This window comes from Camelina sativa, chromosome 7 (genome assembly GCF_030686135.1).
Source record: "Camelina sativa cultivar CO46 ecotype springtype chromosome 7, ASM3068613v1".
In the NCBI taxonomy this organism is placed as follows: domain Eukaryota; kingdom Viridiplantae; phylum Streptophyta; class Magnoliopsida; order Brassicales; family Brassicaceae; genus Camelina; species Camelina sativa.
Genome location: NC_141886.1, coordinates 18,736,170 through 18,754,127, shown reverse-complemented (window position 1 = coordinate 18,754,127; position 17,958 = coordinate 18,736,170). Strand labels below are relative to the sequence as shown.

The 17,958-nt window shown below is 35.3% G+C and overlaps 1 protein-coding gene across 1 annotated transcript; it reads left to right on the top strand.

Annotated features, from left to right (window-relative positions):
• The first annotated feature begins 15,487 nt into the window (after nt 1–15,487).
• On the top strand, nt 15,488–16,980 carry LOC104701256 (paraxanthine methyltransferase 1). Its single transcript, XM_010416904.2, has 3 exons — nt 15,488–15,636; nt 15,736–16,389; nt 16,480–16,980. The coding sequence occupies exons 1-3, from the start codon at nt 15,562–15,564 to the stop codon at nt 16,810–16,812; spliced, it is 1,062 nt and encodes a 353-aa protein (XP_010415206.2). The 5' UTR covers nt 15,488–15,561; the 3' UTR covers nt 16,813–16,980.
• Nucleotides 16,981–17,958: the final 978 nt, after the last annotated feature.

Below are 17,958 nucleotides of genomic sequence, written 5' to 3'. Positions count from 1 at the left end.
AGAAACCATTTTTATCATGCAAAATCCATGCTGCTTTTGATGGTCTTCCACCACTTAGTTGGCGACTCATAATTGCATTTGATGTAACCATCACTTGGTTTTTCCCAACCTGAGCGCTGTTATGTATTGTCAGTTGCAGAAGCATGATAGGAATCATTAGTAGACCTAATATCAACCCATTCGGTAGCTTCTGTGGTAGCGTTTTGAATATCTGCCAAAGACTTGTTTTCCCTTGATAGAAATGAATATTTCTACTTTTCCATATTCTCTATAAGATCCAGAGAGGCAGTTGTTTGTGCATAGCAGACAGGTTGGTGTTGCTATTGTATTACATTATCATCTTCAATATCTCTACAAATGGAATTGTTGAATCAAGGAGTCCATAGTGTGAAAATACTGTACCTCTCCAGATGTTATAGGCATGTGATGTGTCTGTATTTTATAGGTTTTAAAAATAGTTTTTGTATTTGTTTTGAGTCTTTTGTTAAGTCCAAATGTGCCTTTAGAGTCTTTTTAGTCTTGTGTGAGTCTTTACAGGTTCTAGGCTACTTTGGAAGGAAACTGAGTGTTTTGGGGATGAAGACAAGCATCTGAAGCCAATTTGGTGAGGACTGATCGGACTAGCAAGCAGATGGAGCAAACAGAGAAAAGCATCCTGGATCGGTCGATCTACATTCGGGATTGATCGATCCCGTACCCGAAGCAAACGTTTCCTTTTTTGTTTTAAACCGACTTTTAGGGTTTTATTTTATTATTTAAGCACGGGCTCGACCTTTAAAAAACAACTTTTATTCTACGCAGCTTTTGAGTACTTGTAAGCTTTGGGAGAAGATCTCTTATCCTTTCTAACTTTTTGGAGAAGAATTCTGAACCCTTTTATTTCTCTTTGCAATTCAAACATTTTTTCTTCATCTTTGATTTGATGTTCTTTGATTTCCATGTCTGAGTAGTTTTACTATTAGGTTTCGGGTTTCAAGAAGGGGTTTTATGATTCTCTAAACTTAGGTTGTTAGATTTGGGATTGATCTTTTGTGTTCTTCATCTATAGTTGTGCTTTATGATTGTAGGTTTAATTCATCTAGACATCAAAAGTGTTGTTGAATTGCTTGAAAAGAACATAGGTGAGGAAGGTGATCCTTAGCCAACGAAAGTTGAAGTTAAGGCACTTTGTGAACAGAATCAAACTTGAACTTATTGCTTGTTAGGATTGCTAGATTCAAACGACGGTTTAGAATTTAATCAATTCCTTGCATAGATAACAAACGCTGCGACAGTAGGTTAGTTTTACATTCATGATTTGAGTTCAAGAACGGTATCTAATGCTTTTCCAATCTATCAGCTAAATTCGAGATTGTAATCCCCTAACTGATTCCCTACGCCCAATATTCTTCCTTGATTGCAAAACTTTTATTTATTTTCTGTTTTTAATCGGTTACTTGAAACACAATCTTTCTTGCCTTAGCTATATTCAAATCTATACAATTTCATAGTGCATCGCTTGGTCTCTGTGGATTTGATCCTGAAGTGTTACAACGATACCACTAGATCGTGGTGGAGTACACATTGGGTTTAATTATACTTTGATCAGCATGTTGACAAGTGAAGAATAGATGATCAAGAGTTTCCTCAGCTGCATTACATCTGGAGGAGAGTGGATCTCTTAATATACCCATGTGATGTAATATCGATTTGATGCCAACGGTTTTTGTTATCAATCGCCAAAGGAAATGCCTTATTTTTTGTGTTGTTCTCACTCTCCATGCTACTTGTTTAAACCCTTGGGAACTGGGAGGAGGACTGAAACCAAGCATCTTGTCTTGTAAACGTGTATTCAACCAATATCCTAATTTAACAGTGTAGAACCCTGTATATGTATAATGTCATCCCAACAAATCTGGATTAAATTGACGACTTAACTTAATGTCTTTAATAAGGTTGATGTCCTCAGGGACAATGTACTCTTCCAGAAATTCTATATTCCAGGTCTTTGTGTATTCATTTATCAACTCTTTGACTGAAACTAAACCCGAGACTCTATTTCCAATAGCGGTTACAGCCCTTGGTGGATTTGATGGTATCCAAGGATTTAGCGATGTATTTGTGTCTGCTCCGTTACCAATTAAAAACCACATTCCTTTCCTTAGTAAATGAAACAACCCGACACGTTTTTTTTTAATATAATATATATAATTAACCATCCCATACTACTTAATTAAACCAACCAAACCACAATTCAACAGTAAACCAACAACAACCAATATGCACAGCGGAAACATACCAACAATACAAAACCCACATATCATTAACACCATATCATTCCTAACCATTCTAACCATCAACCTAGCATAACTCTATCCATGGTTCCCACATCAATATCATAACCAACAACACACAAACGAGACCCTAGATTATCCTCCTCCTCATCGCCTTGATTCCACATCACATACCTGTACACCACAAATAACAATTGAGATGCGTAAGTATTATCACAAATACTTAGTGAGGCAATCCTTCCATCTAACTGGGCTATACACACAAGTAACAGAGAAACCAATGTTTAACAAATAACAACCAAACACAAACAAACCAAGAAAAACAGACATCAGCCGCTGCTGACAGAAATGGGTGTCGACCGACACTACCTCAGTGTCGATCGACACTACTTCCTTGGTATCGACTGACACCTACTTGGTGTCGATCAACACCGACTCTGCAACTCGTTCTGCAGGAAGCCGAAAGTCGAAGATCCACTTCCCAAATCCTGCAAATCATCCGAAACTCATATAAAACTCCTACAAACTCATAGAAACCAACATCCAACCACAAAGACACAAGAATACCACATAAACAGCCACAAAAACAAGCAAAACAAAGGATTCTCAGGCTTAGATCAGCCATGGTCATGCACTCACCTCTTTGCAGGAAGATTCTGATCAACAGCAACGAATCCCACACCTTAGGAAGCTCCTCCTTCGTCCTTAGCTCTAGATCTTCACACCACAGGAACAGATCTCCCAAAAACCACCAAGAAATCTCACAAATTCTCCCAAAACCTCAAGAACACTTCTTATCTCAAAAACAAAGGAAAACAGCGACAAAAGCACTTGCCAAAACCCTTCTCATCGACTTTTAATTTAAATAACCTGGTTCCATGGTTTTCCTTAAACCAAACCTACCCAAATCGACAATTAAAACACTCTCATCGACCCAGAAATTGCCGGTGTCGATCAACACTATCATGGTGTCAATCGACACCCATCCCCAAAATCCCCAATTTTTGTTCGCGGATGTTACAATTCTCCCCACCAACTAGGATTCGTCTTCGCATCCCGCAACACTGTCCATCTGTCAAGAACTACCTTGCAGCCGTCACCATGGCCCGCACATCCTCCGACCGGACTGAACATCATCAACAAGGCTTCCTGTGCAACTGCTACAACAGTCCGCACATCCATGTGACCCATCGGTATACATAACCCTAACCCCTCTGGTCAGTACCAAACAAACCCCACCGGTCAAACCAACCAGACTCTCCCAATCATCACAACTCTTCCCCCTCGGCCAGTATAAACATGACCCTCCCAGTCAACACACAAAAACCCCGAGGATGAACCCCCATCAACCCCGAGATCCGTATTCGATCACAACAGGAAATCCGAGATTGAACCCCCATCAATCTCCTAAACCTGCACCCGATCATAGCAGAAAATCTGAGATTGAACCCCCCGTCAATCCCCTAAATCCGCATCCGATCACAACAGGAAATCTGAGATTGAACCCCCATCAATCTCCTAAATCCACATCCGATCACAACAGAAAATCTGAGATTGAACCCCTATCAATCTCCTAAATCCGCATCCGGTCACACTGCTTATCTCCACGTCCTTGACACTTTTGCCACCAACTCACCTGCTCTTAGGTCACAACCTTCAAGCCATACTGATCTCACTCTCAGACCCCCCGTCTTTGAGTCATACCGTCTCACCCTCAGGTCGTCACCCTCAGGATCTCGGTACCAGGAGAACCCCATCTCCTCTGTCACCCTTAGGACCGTAATCCCTCGAGCTATCGGTATCTAGGGAACCCCCGTCCCCTCAGGAGAACCCCCATCTCCTCACGAGTTGTTCAGGACCCTCCGTCCCTATAACAAACGGTCATAACGTCTATAAGCATTTCTCTAATCGGGACCACCCCCCATGATCCGCGTAGAACATCTCAATGTCTTACCAACACCATATACTCTCCCTTAATATCACCTCTGCCTTGGCCACCCCCAGGCCTCACTCCAAAAACATCTCAAACACTTTGTTGCTCACACACACCCTTTCCAAAAATAAACAAGTTCCAACTTTTCATAAACCTTCTAGTTTTAGAAACTTTCTATTTTCTTTTTTGCAACACCACTTTCCATAAATAGCAAAGCTCTAACTCCTTTAACACTTTCCATTTTTAGAAACTTTCTATTTATGGAAACTTAAAATTTATAGAATCCCGAGCGAATTCCTTTCCACGAGATCCACAAATCACAAATCCAAAGAACTCCATTTTATTAAAACCTCAAATGTAATAATCGTTTACAACTCCAAACAAAAATACATAAATGAAAGAAAGAGAACTAAAAGCTAAAACTAAACGCCGGATTGGGCACCCGATCCTCCTTTCGGCTGCGCCACAACCTTCATCATCTGCCTCCACTTAGGACAGAAAGGCCTGTTATGCCCCTTCTTCCCACAATGATAACACAATCGACGATACTCCTGCGGGTAACCTTTATTGGGACAGTCTGCCAACCTGTAATACCTGCCTCCACATCAGAAAAAACCCTCGCCCACCTTGCTGCATACCTGACGTGTCTTCTGGCTTCCTCTTCTGTCCCTGCGCTGGCTTGCTGCCTTTGACAGGAACGATCTTTTCTGGCGTCTCCTCTGCCCGAACTGTCGGGCTAACCACCTCTACCTTTGACCTCAAGTCATCCTCTATCTCAGCTGCGGTCTCCACTATCTCTACCCTCGTGGCGTAACTCCTCCCTCTACGGTGGACCCTCAAGTCCTCACGAAGCACCCTCATGAACCTCCTGATCTGAGCGACCTCGGACTCCATCGCCCAACCACCATACATCAGAAGCCGACTGAACTCCAAGTCCAGTTCCCGCACCGACCGAGTCCCTTGAAATAATTGTAGGAACTGCACCTCCAACCGGTCTAATGCCTCCCTAGGAAAATACTTGCGGTTTAACTCCTCCACGAAGTCAGCCCAAGACATCTCCCTCTGCACCCTCCTAGTAGCCACTGATCTCCACCAAAACTGTGCATCACCAATCAGGTTGTGGACTCCTATGTCCACCCAAAACTCTTCAGGTCATCTGAGAGATTGGAAGTTACGTTCCACTCTCGTCCTCCACGCATCTGCAACAGTAGGATCAGTACCACCCGAAAACTGCTCAGTACCGATGTAGTTCATCCTCCTCAGCATACTGACATAACGAGAATGAACTCCTACATCCGCAGCCACTGGCTGCTGCACCCCCGCCGCCACTGATGGTACTACCTATGCCTGAGCCGGTACCACTCTCGGTATCCGCTCCAACAGCTGTGTCAACAAGCCCGCCAGGTCAACGCCTCCTTCAGGGGCTCCACCTGCTGGGACTCCCGCACCCAGAACCCTAGCATCACCGGCAACTCTGGCACCGACACCGCCCACACCTACCCCCTCAGCGCCTACGGCCCTATCGGTACCCCCACCAGCCACACTCATGGACCCTTCCTGGAAGCCCTGCGGCTTGCCAACACTCTCAGATGTAACACTCTGATCTACAGTATCACTAACCACTGGGCCTCTGCCCCTACCTCGACCATGGCCACGTCCATGACCACGTCTGCGTCCATGACCAGCAACTGCATCACCTCTAACCATCTGCATTACCCAGAACAGAAGGCTAAGCACACAATTCAAAACCGCACACAAAGCACACATCTTACCATGGAATTTTATTGAAGGCTCGAAGAGGATGATACTAAGACTCCATACCACAAACAAACTGACCAACTACTCATAATCGATTCCATCTCACAACATCATGCATTAAGCAACAGGAAAATAATTCACCCACTTAAATTCCTAAACCGCTCTAAACCATCCACTTAACCATCCTAGAACCGTAAGGGCTCTGATACCAAACTGAAACAACCCCACCCATTTTTTTTAATATAATATTTATAATTAAGCATCTCATACTACTTAATTAAACCAACCAAACCACAATTCAGCAGTAAACCAACAACAACCAATATGCACAGCGGAAACATACCAACAATACAAAACCCACAAATCATTCACACCATATCATTCCTAACCATTCTAACCAGCAACCTAGCATAACTCTATCCAAGATTCCCACATCAATGCATAACCAACAACACACAAACGAGACCCTAGATCATCCTCCTCCTCATCGCCTTGATTCCACGTCACATACCTGCACACCACAAACAACAATTGAGATGCGTAAGTATTATCACAAATACTTAGTGAGGCAATCCTCCCATCTACTGGGCTATACACACAAGCAACTGAGAAACTAATGTTTAACAAATAACAACCAAACACAAACAAACAAAAAAAAACAGACATCAGCCGCTGCTGAGAGAAATGGGTGTCGACCGACACTACCTCAGTGTCGATCAACACTACTTCCTTGGTGTCGACCGACACCTACTTGGTGTCGATCAACACTGACTCTTCAACTCGCTCTGCACGAAGCCGAACGTAGAAGATCTGCTTTCCAAATCCTGCAAATCATCCAAAACTCATATAAAACTCCTGGAAACTCATAGAAACCAACATCCAACCACAGAGACACAAGAATACCACACAAACAGCCACAGAAACAAGCAAAACAAATAGATCAGCGATGGTCATGCACTCACCTCTCTGCATGAAGATTCTGATCCACAGCAACGAATCCCACACCTTAAGAAGCTCCTCCTTCGTCCTTAGCTCTAGATCTTCACTCCACAGGAACTGATATGCTCAAATTTACCCTAGAGCTACTCTCTCAAATTAAGAGATCATTGTAGTACTTAGGGGTCGAATTCCACAGAGTTTTATAATTACGCTAAACAAGTTGATTTAAATGAAGAATAATAATGCAAAAAAATAAATAAAATCTGTGAAAATTCAGGGATCAAAAAGGATTCAAGCAATTACAAAATTACAAAATATTACAAAATATTAAATCAATAATTAAATAGGATTCAAGCAATTAAGATCAGATCTAGAACTTTAAACTCTTTTGTAAAATAAATCAGTTCTCAATGCAAATATTATCTAAATTTAAAGCCAGAAAATCCAAATCTCTTTGTAAAATTATAGGTTAAAAATCAGCTTTGAAACCAGGTTTAGATTGTTCAAAAAATTACTAAATCAAATCTCTTTGCAAGAAGTAATTTTGCTCATCAAAAAGTTTTATCAGAAAAATCAATTTTATTCTCATATCAATTTATTTTCCTAAGTTATTAATTCTAGATAGACAATCAAGGATTAATATGAAGAACAACCTATGATGAAGATCTAGAAAAATAATGAATCCTAAATAAACAGATCTAATAAATCATAAAATCCCTGTGAAAAACCCTGAACCTAACAAGCAAACTACTCAGACATGTTCAATGAAGAACAAAACATATTTTCTGAATAATAAGCAATAGATATCAAAAGTAAAAGAAGGAGTTTAGAAATTCTTCTCTCTACAAAGAAATTATTCTCTCTACAAAGAAGTTCAGATCTCTCTCCCAAAAGCTCTCAATATCTCTCAAACAATAAAAGCTGCTAGAATAAAACTTAAGGGTTTCTAAAACCTAAATGTACTATATATATGTCCTAAAACACGTCCAAGGATTAATGATGCAAATATGAAAAACTTTGGGTAACTTTTGTAAATTTTCCAAAACTTGGGTCTTGAGTCGGGTAAACAGGGTGTCGACCGACACCAAGTGTGGTGTCGATCGACACCATCACTCTTGATTGATTCCAAGTTGATTTATTCGGTTCAATGTTCCAAAAATTATCCAATTTGCTTCACTTTGCTCCATCTGTGCCAAAATCCTAGAAAACCTGTAAAGACTCAAAAACATGCTACAAGACAAATCAAAAGACTCAAAAAGCACACTTATATCATGGTTAAAAACGTAAAAACCATGATATATCAACTCCCCCAGACTTAGCCTTTGCTTGCCCTCAAGCAAAACAGAAACTTAGACATGTGAAAGAGGTTTGAAAACGCGGAAACTCCTTCTCTTTCTAAAGTAATGCCATGATCATCCAAACCATAATCCATATGCTTAGCAGATAAATCCAAATCGAACCACCATGTACTTCTACGTTGACATTCATAGCATCCCAAATTCAAAACAAATTTCACTACTTCCTCCATTAAGCCTTCATCGGTGGGTCTCATCAATTTGATCAATGTCAAAAACCTTCTAGACTCATTCCCGTACTATACCATAACAAGCAAGATAAAACTTTTACCTCATGTGGTACTCTTTTTCTCTCCCAGACTTATTCTATTTTTATTTTCCTTTGAGTTTTGCTTTGTTGTTTTTTTTATCTTCTTTTTTTTCTCAAAGATGTAGGCGAATAATGGGGTCATCGGTAATTTACCTACCCCTCGCTTCCAAGCTTTGTGTGATCATTTGACTCAAGAGTGGAATAATGAGGTCACATGTAATTTACCTAGCTCTCTAAACTGATCAAAATCATCTCATCTTTTATCTTTTTTTTTTTAAAACAAAGCTCTCAGGAAAAATCTTTCAAACTTGGGAGAGGAATACCATTTTTTTTTAAAGCTTACTTGTCAGGTATGAACAAGGAGTCAAGCTCTATGAACATCAATCTCCTTGATGAGGTAAAAAAAAAAGCACAGAAATTACCTGAGGCTTTTATGGATTCTGTTGGAAATTCGGATGTCTCTGGTTCTCTGGTCAGCCATTGGATTTTTTATTAGTCGATTGTGGATTCAGTCTGTAGCATTAATCAACCATGGCAGTATTCTATAAAGAAAAATCATAGTTTCCAACAAAAATTTTGACTCAATAAAAAAAAATACGGTTTGAAACAATAAAAACTGAGACACTGTCTTGTATGGCCCGATGAACCAAGCACACTTATATCATAGTTAAAAACCATAAAAACCATGATATATCAGGAACAAATCTCCCAAAAACCGCCAAGAAATATCACAAACTCTCCCAAAACCTCAAGAACACTTCTTCTCTCAAAAACAAAGGAAAACAGCGACAAAAGCACTTGCCAAAACCCTTCTCATCGACTTTTCCTTTAAATAACCCGGTTCCATGGTTTTCCTTAAACCAAACCGACCCAAATCGACAATTAAAACACTCTCATCGAACCAGAAATTGCTGGTGTCGACCGACACCCATCCCCAAAATCCCCAAATTTGGTTCGCGGATGTTACAGTAAATCTCACATTTTTTCCCTTAGTAAATCTCTACCTTCTAGAAGTGAATGCCTTACAAAGGATGGTTTCCGAGCAAGAGTTGCATTTAGAATGTTAGAGTCTGCAAAATATCTTCCTTTCAACAACCTTGATAGCAGACTGTTGGGTGATTGTAAGAATCTCCAAACTTGTTTGGCCAACATTGCTATATTGAAATGTTCAATATCTCAGAATACTAGTCCCCCTTCTCTCTTTGGTAAAGCAAGACATTTCCAGGCTAACCAATGCATTGATCTTCTGCTTGTTCCTTTTTTCCACCAGAATTTGGTAGAAGACCAACAATATCTTCACATATTCCTTTTAGGGAGTTTGAAACAATTCATTGTATAAACTGGAAGAGAAAGAGCCACAGTTTTAATTAGGATCTCTTTACCCACATCAGATAACAACCGGTTTGACCATCCATTGGTCGTCTGGTTCTCTCCACAATGAAATCAAATATCTCCTTTTTCTTTTTACCAAGTTTTTTATGGCAATCCCAAATATTTTCCACAGCCTCCATTGTTATGAATGTTGAGTATCCTTCTCAGCCTGGTCTTCACATGTTAAGCAACCTTGAAACCAAAAGAAATTGCTGATTTATGTAAATTTATTGCTTGACCGGAAACCAATTCATACTCTGAAAGAATATCCATTATGGTAGAGCATGATTTTTTGTAGGCACGACAAAAGAAGAGAACATCTCCAACAAACAAAAGATGATTTATTTTTGGACCAATATTACTAATCTTCATTTCTTTGAGTTTCTTGTTTGTTTCTGCTTTGTGAAGTAGATGACGAACTTCTGAGCATAAAATGAAAAGATAAGGGGATAGAGGGTCACTTTGTCTTATACCCCTCTATGAAGTTATCATTCTCATTGGTGTTCTATTTACTAATGTTACTGGGTAGCACTTTAAAACTCGAGAGAATTTCACTAACACTATAAACCTTTAAAATGATCTCACTAACACTTTAAACCTTAAAACTAACTTTTCTGTTTGTACCGCCATGAAAGATAACGGAACAGTAATATCCATCAACGTGAAATGGTTAAATTATGCTGGTTTGATTTAAATACTTGTTTAATTATTTAATTTAATTTAATTATTTATGACGATTGATAAAAGAAAATTAAAAATACACCAAAGCAAGAAAAAATGAAGAATCAGAGATAAGGTTAAAACATTTGACAAATGTAAAATTGAAGACGACAATATATTTAGAAGATTCATTGGTTTCCAATGAAAAGTTAATCGATTTGAATCAGAATCCAGTGGAGATGCATTTATTAAAAGGATTAATGAAAGCATCTAGTGAAACATATCTTTTTCTTTTATTATTCCATATAGTTTTAGAAAAAAAAAATATCCCATCTTCTTTTTTTAAACGTTATACATCTGAAATTTTGTTTGGGAAAAAAATATTCCATTTACAGAAAGTTAGTAATTTTTTTTTTACGATTTAACAGCATTTATCAAACGTTAAAAACCCGCTAAACGATATTAAATTTTTAATCTTATTTCTTAAGCTATATATATATACAAGCTTTTCACTAAATTTTAAAATGTATCAGTAAGGTTTGGTGGTAACACTTCCAGAACATGTAATCAAATCCATCCGACATGCGCTTGTTGGTTATTTTTATTATTTAGGGTTTTCCCAATATTTTTAGGGATTTTTGTTAAAAGTGCCACATTCTCAAAAAAAAAAACTAATTAGCAATGCCACATTTTGTTTTCCTTTCTAGAAATGCCATAATTCATCTTTATGACATTTATAAAAATTACAAAACTAACCTTGAACAATAACATCATTAAATAACTAAAAACAAAGAAACAAAGCATTAAATGTGGTATGATATTAGATGCTTTCGCGGTGGACAAATTTAAATTAGAGACATATTTGTCCATAGAAAAAACAGAGCGTGAGAATTAGTTGACGATTGACTAGGTCATGGACAAGATTGGAGATGATAATGGATTTGTACAAAATGTTGTCCTCTAAATATTAAAATTATCTATAAAAACTCTTCACAAGTCAAGTATGATTAAAAGATGAGAAAATAAGCCAAAATTGTTGTCCATTAGAAATTTAAATTGTCTATGAATAAAGCTGTCTACTGAAATTTAAAATTGTCTATTGATGATTAAAGTTGTTCATTAAAAATTAAAGTTGTTCATTAAATTAAAATTTGGTCAATTACGAGGAAAATACTCCAACTCAGATTTGAGATTTGTCATGTTTTTTTGTGACTATGCCATCAACACGATTCAATAGTATTTTTTCTCAGCGAGATTTTTGAAGAGAGGATGTGAAAGAATTCAGATCTAACCTTAAAACCAAGACAAAAACTCTTCTAAACCACAACCATAACACACAATAAAACATATCCAACAAACTATATTGGCGAGTCGCAAAACCAGATCAAAAAACTTCAACCTCATGACCAAAAAGGAAGCCATGGATCTGATTATGAACATCATAGATCCCACCAAAACCGACGTAAGAGTTTCCACTCTGGAAAGATCTATCATTGCCAAGAGAAAAAAAGAATTGAGATGAATGAAAGGAAGAAGATGACAATGCTATCAATCTCCAACCATCGGAGAAAGTAATAAGCAACGGCTAGAACAATTAGAAGAGAGAAAAAAAAAATTGTTTTATTTAGATAATATCTTTCGATTAGAAAGAATATGAAAAAGAAAAAAAATAAGAAAAATAAAAAATAAATATAAAAAACTAGTTTTGTCTTCTTAATTAGCAGTTAATTCGTAAAAAAATCGATGAATATAGCAGCTTTTACAAATTTTTTTACTGTTTATGGCATTTTTTTAAAATAATTCTATTTTTACTTTTTTTTTTGTTAATTTAGTTACGTAACATTTCTCCAACTATTTTCTTATTCTCTATATTCAACAATTAAACTAAGTAATCTGCGTCAAAAATATGTTTTTACACCATGACCGGTATAAAGATATGCTTAAGAATTTTCTTTTCGAGTCAAACATTTTAACTCTTCTGGAGAAAAATTTACCAATGGATTAATTACTCTATCACCAAACTTGAAAACAACGTATCGTACCCTTAGCCCCAAACTAGATATGAACATATATATATATATATATATATCATGAATAATTTGAGAAAATACAAACTGTTTTTACTTAAAATTTTAACTAAGAGAAAAAAACTGATACCTGCAACAAATTAGAAAAAGTACAACAAAATGAGAAAGCGAGATAATATCTTAAAGGTCATTTTCTAAGTTAAAAGCAAAAATAGAGTCGTTATCCGTGATGAAACAAAACATCAACATCCTCCCAAACTCTTATCTCTTGACTTGTCAAAGACCAAATATTTAAACATTATTAAAGTTGAATAACTATAACTAGTTTGAAACATATATTGTTGTTGATAGTCAAACTTTCAAATTTAAAGCAAAAGACTGTAATTTTCTTTTCCTGCATTTAACACTAATAACTCACAAAAATGGTTTTCAGATACCAAAGTTTATAAAAAGTTTCAAAAATGTAGAAAACAATTACACAACTTTTTCTATCTTTATTGTCCCATCTTTTACCTTTTTTGTTGTAAAATAATATATTTGTTTTTTGTAAATATCTTTCCTTTGTCAAATATTAACTGTACAAATTATTTGAGTTCCTTCCTGTATTGGACATTCAACATTGACACCCGACAATCAACTAAGAAGTGATACTTTATCTGTCAAAAATGTTATTTTACACCATGATAAGTTAAGATATGCATGCCATATGACTTTTCTTTTTGATTCAAACTAATGGATTAAATATTCTATCACCAAATTTTAAAAGAATTTATCTTATTTACAATAAATCATATCAACTTCCCTAAAATCATCTAAATCATATAAAAATTCAAATTACTCAATATATTGGATTGAATACATTCTCTTAAAACTCGGATGATAGTTTAATTAAGAGAATTTTTGAAAATACTATTTTTGATTTGCTTCTTTTCAAAGATACATTTTAAATTAGAAATTCGATCAAAATATATATAAAGTTTTATACGTTTTCAAAGTTTTTTCAAAAGTTTTAAAAGTTCTTTATAAATTATATATAATTCTACACACATTTAACGATTGTTTGTGTATATATATTTTTATAAGTTTACATACATATTTAAATAAATATATGATTTTTAGTAGTGTTTTTTTGAGAAAGTTTTAGGAAGATATATTTTAAAAAATGGTATTGGAAAAATATCTTTGAAATTCCCTAGTCAATTAACTATTTAACCATATCGTTAGCACCAATAAGATATATGTACATATACAAATCATAAAATGAGTAAATAAAGTCAACATGTATTTCCTTCAAAAGTTAAATAAAAAAAAATGAAACTGAAAAACTCAAATAAAATAGTTTTTAGATTATTAATGAAAATTGTTAAAATCTTCCAAAAACTAGATTCTTGAATTTTTTGAAAATCAATTTTATAAAATCTTGAATTGATTAAAAAAAAGAGATTTTCAAAAACAAAAATCAAAAACCATTACAAAAACTATAAACATTGAATACCAAAATAACATCAGAATGAGAAAGCGATATGATATTAAAGTTCGAAATGCGTGTCATTGTCCAAACAATATTTCTTGACTTGTCAAAGACCAAATATATAATATTTTCTGTTGCTTATAGTCAAACTTCAAAATTAGAAGGAAACGTATATTAATAACTTTTTTCGACGGCTGTGGTCTCGCCGGTCACACTTAACACATACAATAATATATGTATGGGCATGTGACTAAATCTTTTTCGACGGCTGTGGTCTCGCCGGTCACATTTGACTAATCTCTTTGTTTCGTGTATCACGTCATTTTCTAAAAATAGTTTCCTTATTTGTTTAGTTTCAGAAGACCTAATTATAGCTATCAATGGTCATAAGTTTTTAAGTTTTTCAGATTAGTTAAGATTTTTTATATAAAACTTTAAAATGAATAATGGAAGAAAAAAATCTCAAGTCCCTTCAAAAGATGAAATGTTCAAGTAACATAGATTTTAGATTTTTTTTCTTAAATTGACAAAAGCAATAAAAAAAATTTAATCGTTTGATTATAAAATAAAAATTTGAAAAATTTAAAACCGTAAACAAAATTCAAATTTACTAAAATTTAAAGCTTATATAGTTATACGAATTTCTTTCGTAATCTTATACGAACTATTTTGCAAAAGTCATATAATCAAGAGGTGATCTGCATTCTAACCACATGATTAATTTTCCTAAAACACATGAGTGTAATTGTTAAGCGTGACACTATTTAAACTGACTGTGGCCTAGAAAATCTAAACTTAATCCGAAGTTATTGGTTTGAGATTTGACTAGAATTTTAAAGATTTTAAATGTTATGTAAAATTTATTGTTATTACATGAAAATTTTGTTAAATTCCATTAAAATTTAGTGTTATTAGTTTGTGATTTATAAAAAGTCATTTAAAATCTTAATAAATTTGGTTTAATGAATTCAATTACTATGTTATTAGTTTATGATTCTAGACACTTTCTTTACAAAATAAAATCATGAAAAGTATCACAAAAATACAGGAATTGTTTGGAAAACTTTACAAAATTTTAAAAACTAATTTATAAAACTCTTTAACAATCTTTAACAAAATTTCGATTATTTAATTTTATTAATTTTGTTAAACTGTTCAAAAAATTTTATAAATTAAAATTCAATAAAACGTCTATATTTTCAGACCCTTATTCATCCATTTCATTAGGCAGGAATAGTGAGGTTCAATTTGCAAACTTTATTTATGATATAAAATTTTAGCGGTCCAACAACTATTTTACAAATGTCACAATCTAAATGATTTTTTAACATATGTCACATTATCCTGAGTTACAAATTTGTCTAAGTTCCACGTAAAGTTTACGTTGAATATAATAATACTAAACTCACAAGAAATATTACTATAAATAGGCATAGAGACGTCCATGGATTATCACTACTCTCATCACAAACCAAAGCATCAAACAAGAGAAGAAGAGTGGGAAGAAGAAAGAAGAGAGACACTATGACTACCACTCCAGATTGGATCATGATTGGAGGAGATGGTCCTGAGAGTTACAACCAACAGTCTTCGTATCAGGTTTTAATACATATATTTTGCATTCATTTGTTAGCTAGGTCCTGTATTCAGTATTCCTAACTCCTAAGATGTATGTATTTACGTCTCCTCTATATACAGAGAGCGTTGTTGGAAGCGGCAAAGGACAAGATGACCGAGGCGATCTCAGCCAACCTCAGCCTCGATTTGATATCGAATCGGTTCAATGTAGCAGACTTTGGTTGTGCAAGTGGACCTAACACTTTTGTGGCAGTCCAGAATATAATAGATGCGGTAGAAGAAAAGTACCAAAGAGAAACCGGACAAAACCCGGTGGATAACATCGAGTTCCAAGTCTTGTTCAACGACTTTACCCTCAACGATTTCAACACTCTCTTCAAGACACTTCCTCCAGGGAGGAGATACTATAGCGCCGGAGTTCCTGGTTCCTTCTTCGACCGTGTTCTCCCTAAGGAGAGTTTCCACATTGGAGTCATGAGTTACGCCTTCCATTTCACCTCCAAGATTCCCAAAGGGATCATGGACCGTGACTCTCCCTTATGGAACAAAGACATGCAGTGCACCGGGTTTAACCAAGCAGTCAAGAAAGCATATTTTGATCAGTACTCTATCGACACCAAGAAACTATTGGATGTTAGAGCTGAAGAGCTCGTTCCTGGGGGTTTGATGTTGCTTTTAGGTTCGTGTCTAAGAGACGGAGTTAAGATGTCCGAGACACCTAAAGGAACAGTAATGGATTTTATCGGAGAATCTCTTAGTGATCTTGCTAAACAGGTAGATAACATAGTTTTATCTTCAAAGTATTACGTATAATTACATAAGTACCTAACTAACTTATCTTCTTCTTCTTTTGGTTTAAAAAAGGGTGTGACCGAGCAAGAAAAGGTGGACACTTTCAGAACCTCAATTTACTTTGCGGAACAAGGCGAGATAAGGCAAATCATTGAGGAGAATGGGAAGTTCACAATCGAGGCTTTTGAGGATATCATTCACTCTGAAAATGAGTTTCCGTTAGACCCCAAGATATTGGCCATCTCCTTCAAAGCCTTTTATGGAGCGTTCATTTCCGCACATTTTGGGACCGAGATCATGAGGAAAGCTTTTGAGCTTGTCGAGGTCAAGGCGCGCGAACAGATGTCTCGTCTCCAGAATTGTAAACCTGGAATGCAGTACCTCATTGTGCTTCGCAAGAACTGATCTATGATCCAAATATAGTAATGTACTAATGCGTTTTACTCCATTGTTGCTTCATCTTGTTTCCTCCATATCATGGTGCTTTGTCATCTTTTTCTTCTTGCTGTTTTGTCTTTGCGTCTTTGTATTCTCCCCTATCTTATAAATTAATAAAACTTCACTTTTCGCTTATTATTATAGCGTTGTTCCATATGTTTATTTTAATATGGCCAATACAGAGTTTGAATTCAAGGTTTCACATTTTGATTTATAATTTCTTATCCTCTGCGTAAAATAAAAAATTTCCAATTTTGACTAGATATTTCGGCACGTTTTTTGTGTGAAAAATCGAGGACACACTTTTTCTATTTTCTTACCAAACGTATATTTTACTGTAAAAATCAATCAGATAACCATTTACAGTCTATACTTACAATCTACACTAAGAAAAGAAAAATTTTCCACATAGTTTCGTTGGCAGAAAATATTTTGTCAAACAGTGAGAAAAAAAAAACATAATTTTGTGGGTTAGTGAAATTTTATTTTATTATAAACAGTTTTGAGGAATATTTGATCATGTTCTTATGTCAAAGTCAACCATTGTTTCATGAGTGGGGGATCCATATAAAAAAAAAATATGGCACCAATCATATATAACCTCAAATTTTTTTCAGCAATAAAAAAATGAAAACTATAACGAAAACGTTGGAAAAAAAAAATCTGAGAAACAACTCAAATTTATCTACAACTCAAAAAAATCTATTGTGTAGAATTTTCATTTTACGTATATCAATCGGTATCTTTGATCTAGGTCTGTTAGAGTTTCGTATCCAAAGAAAATAAAATTTTTAGGAAATATATATAGTGTAACCTAAGACCATCTCCACTCCAGCAACTCTCTTAAGTTGTTTAAATATTAATTAGTTATATAATTAATATTAAACTAATTAAAGTAACTTATTTAGAACTTAAATAAAATCAACCCTCGAGTAGAAAACACTAAAAAAAGTTGTTCAAGTATTTAAATAATATTTTTTAATTATTGTTTATTAATTAACAAATTTTAATAATCTAAAATCACAAAAACAATTATTTAAATTAAATACATAAAAAAAAAGGAAGCAAAAGCTTGATTAATCAAAAACAGGCTTGACTAATTAAAAACTGGCT

Excerpts from the sequence above, each read along its gene's own strand:
- LOC104701256 (XM_010416904.2), top strand. The coding sequence starts at position 15,562 with ATGACTACCACTCCAGATTGGATCATGATTGGAGGAGATGGTCCTGAG. Across the intron at positions 15,637-15,735 it reads ACCAACAGTCTTCGTATCAG|AGAGCGTTGTTGGAAGCGGC; the intron begins GTTTTAATACAT and ends CTCTATATACAG. Across the intron at positions 16,390-16,479 it reads TTAGTGATCTTGCTAAACAG|GGTGTGACCGAGCAAGAAAA; the intron begins GTAGATAACATA and ends GGTTTAAAAAAG.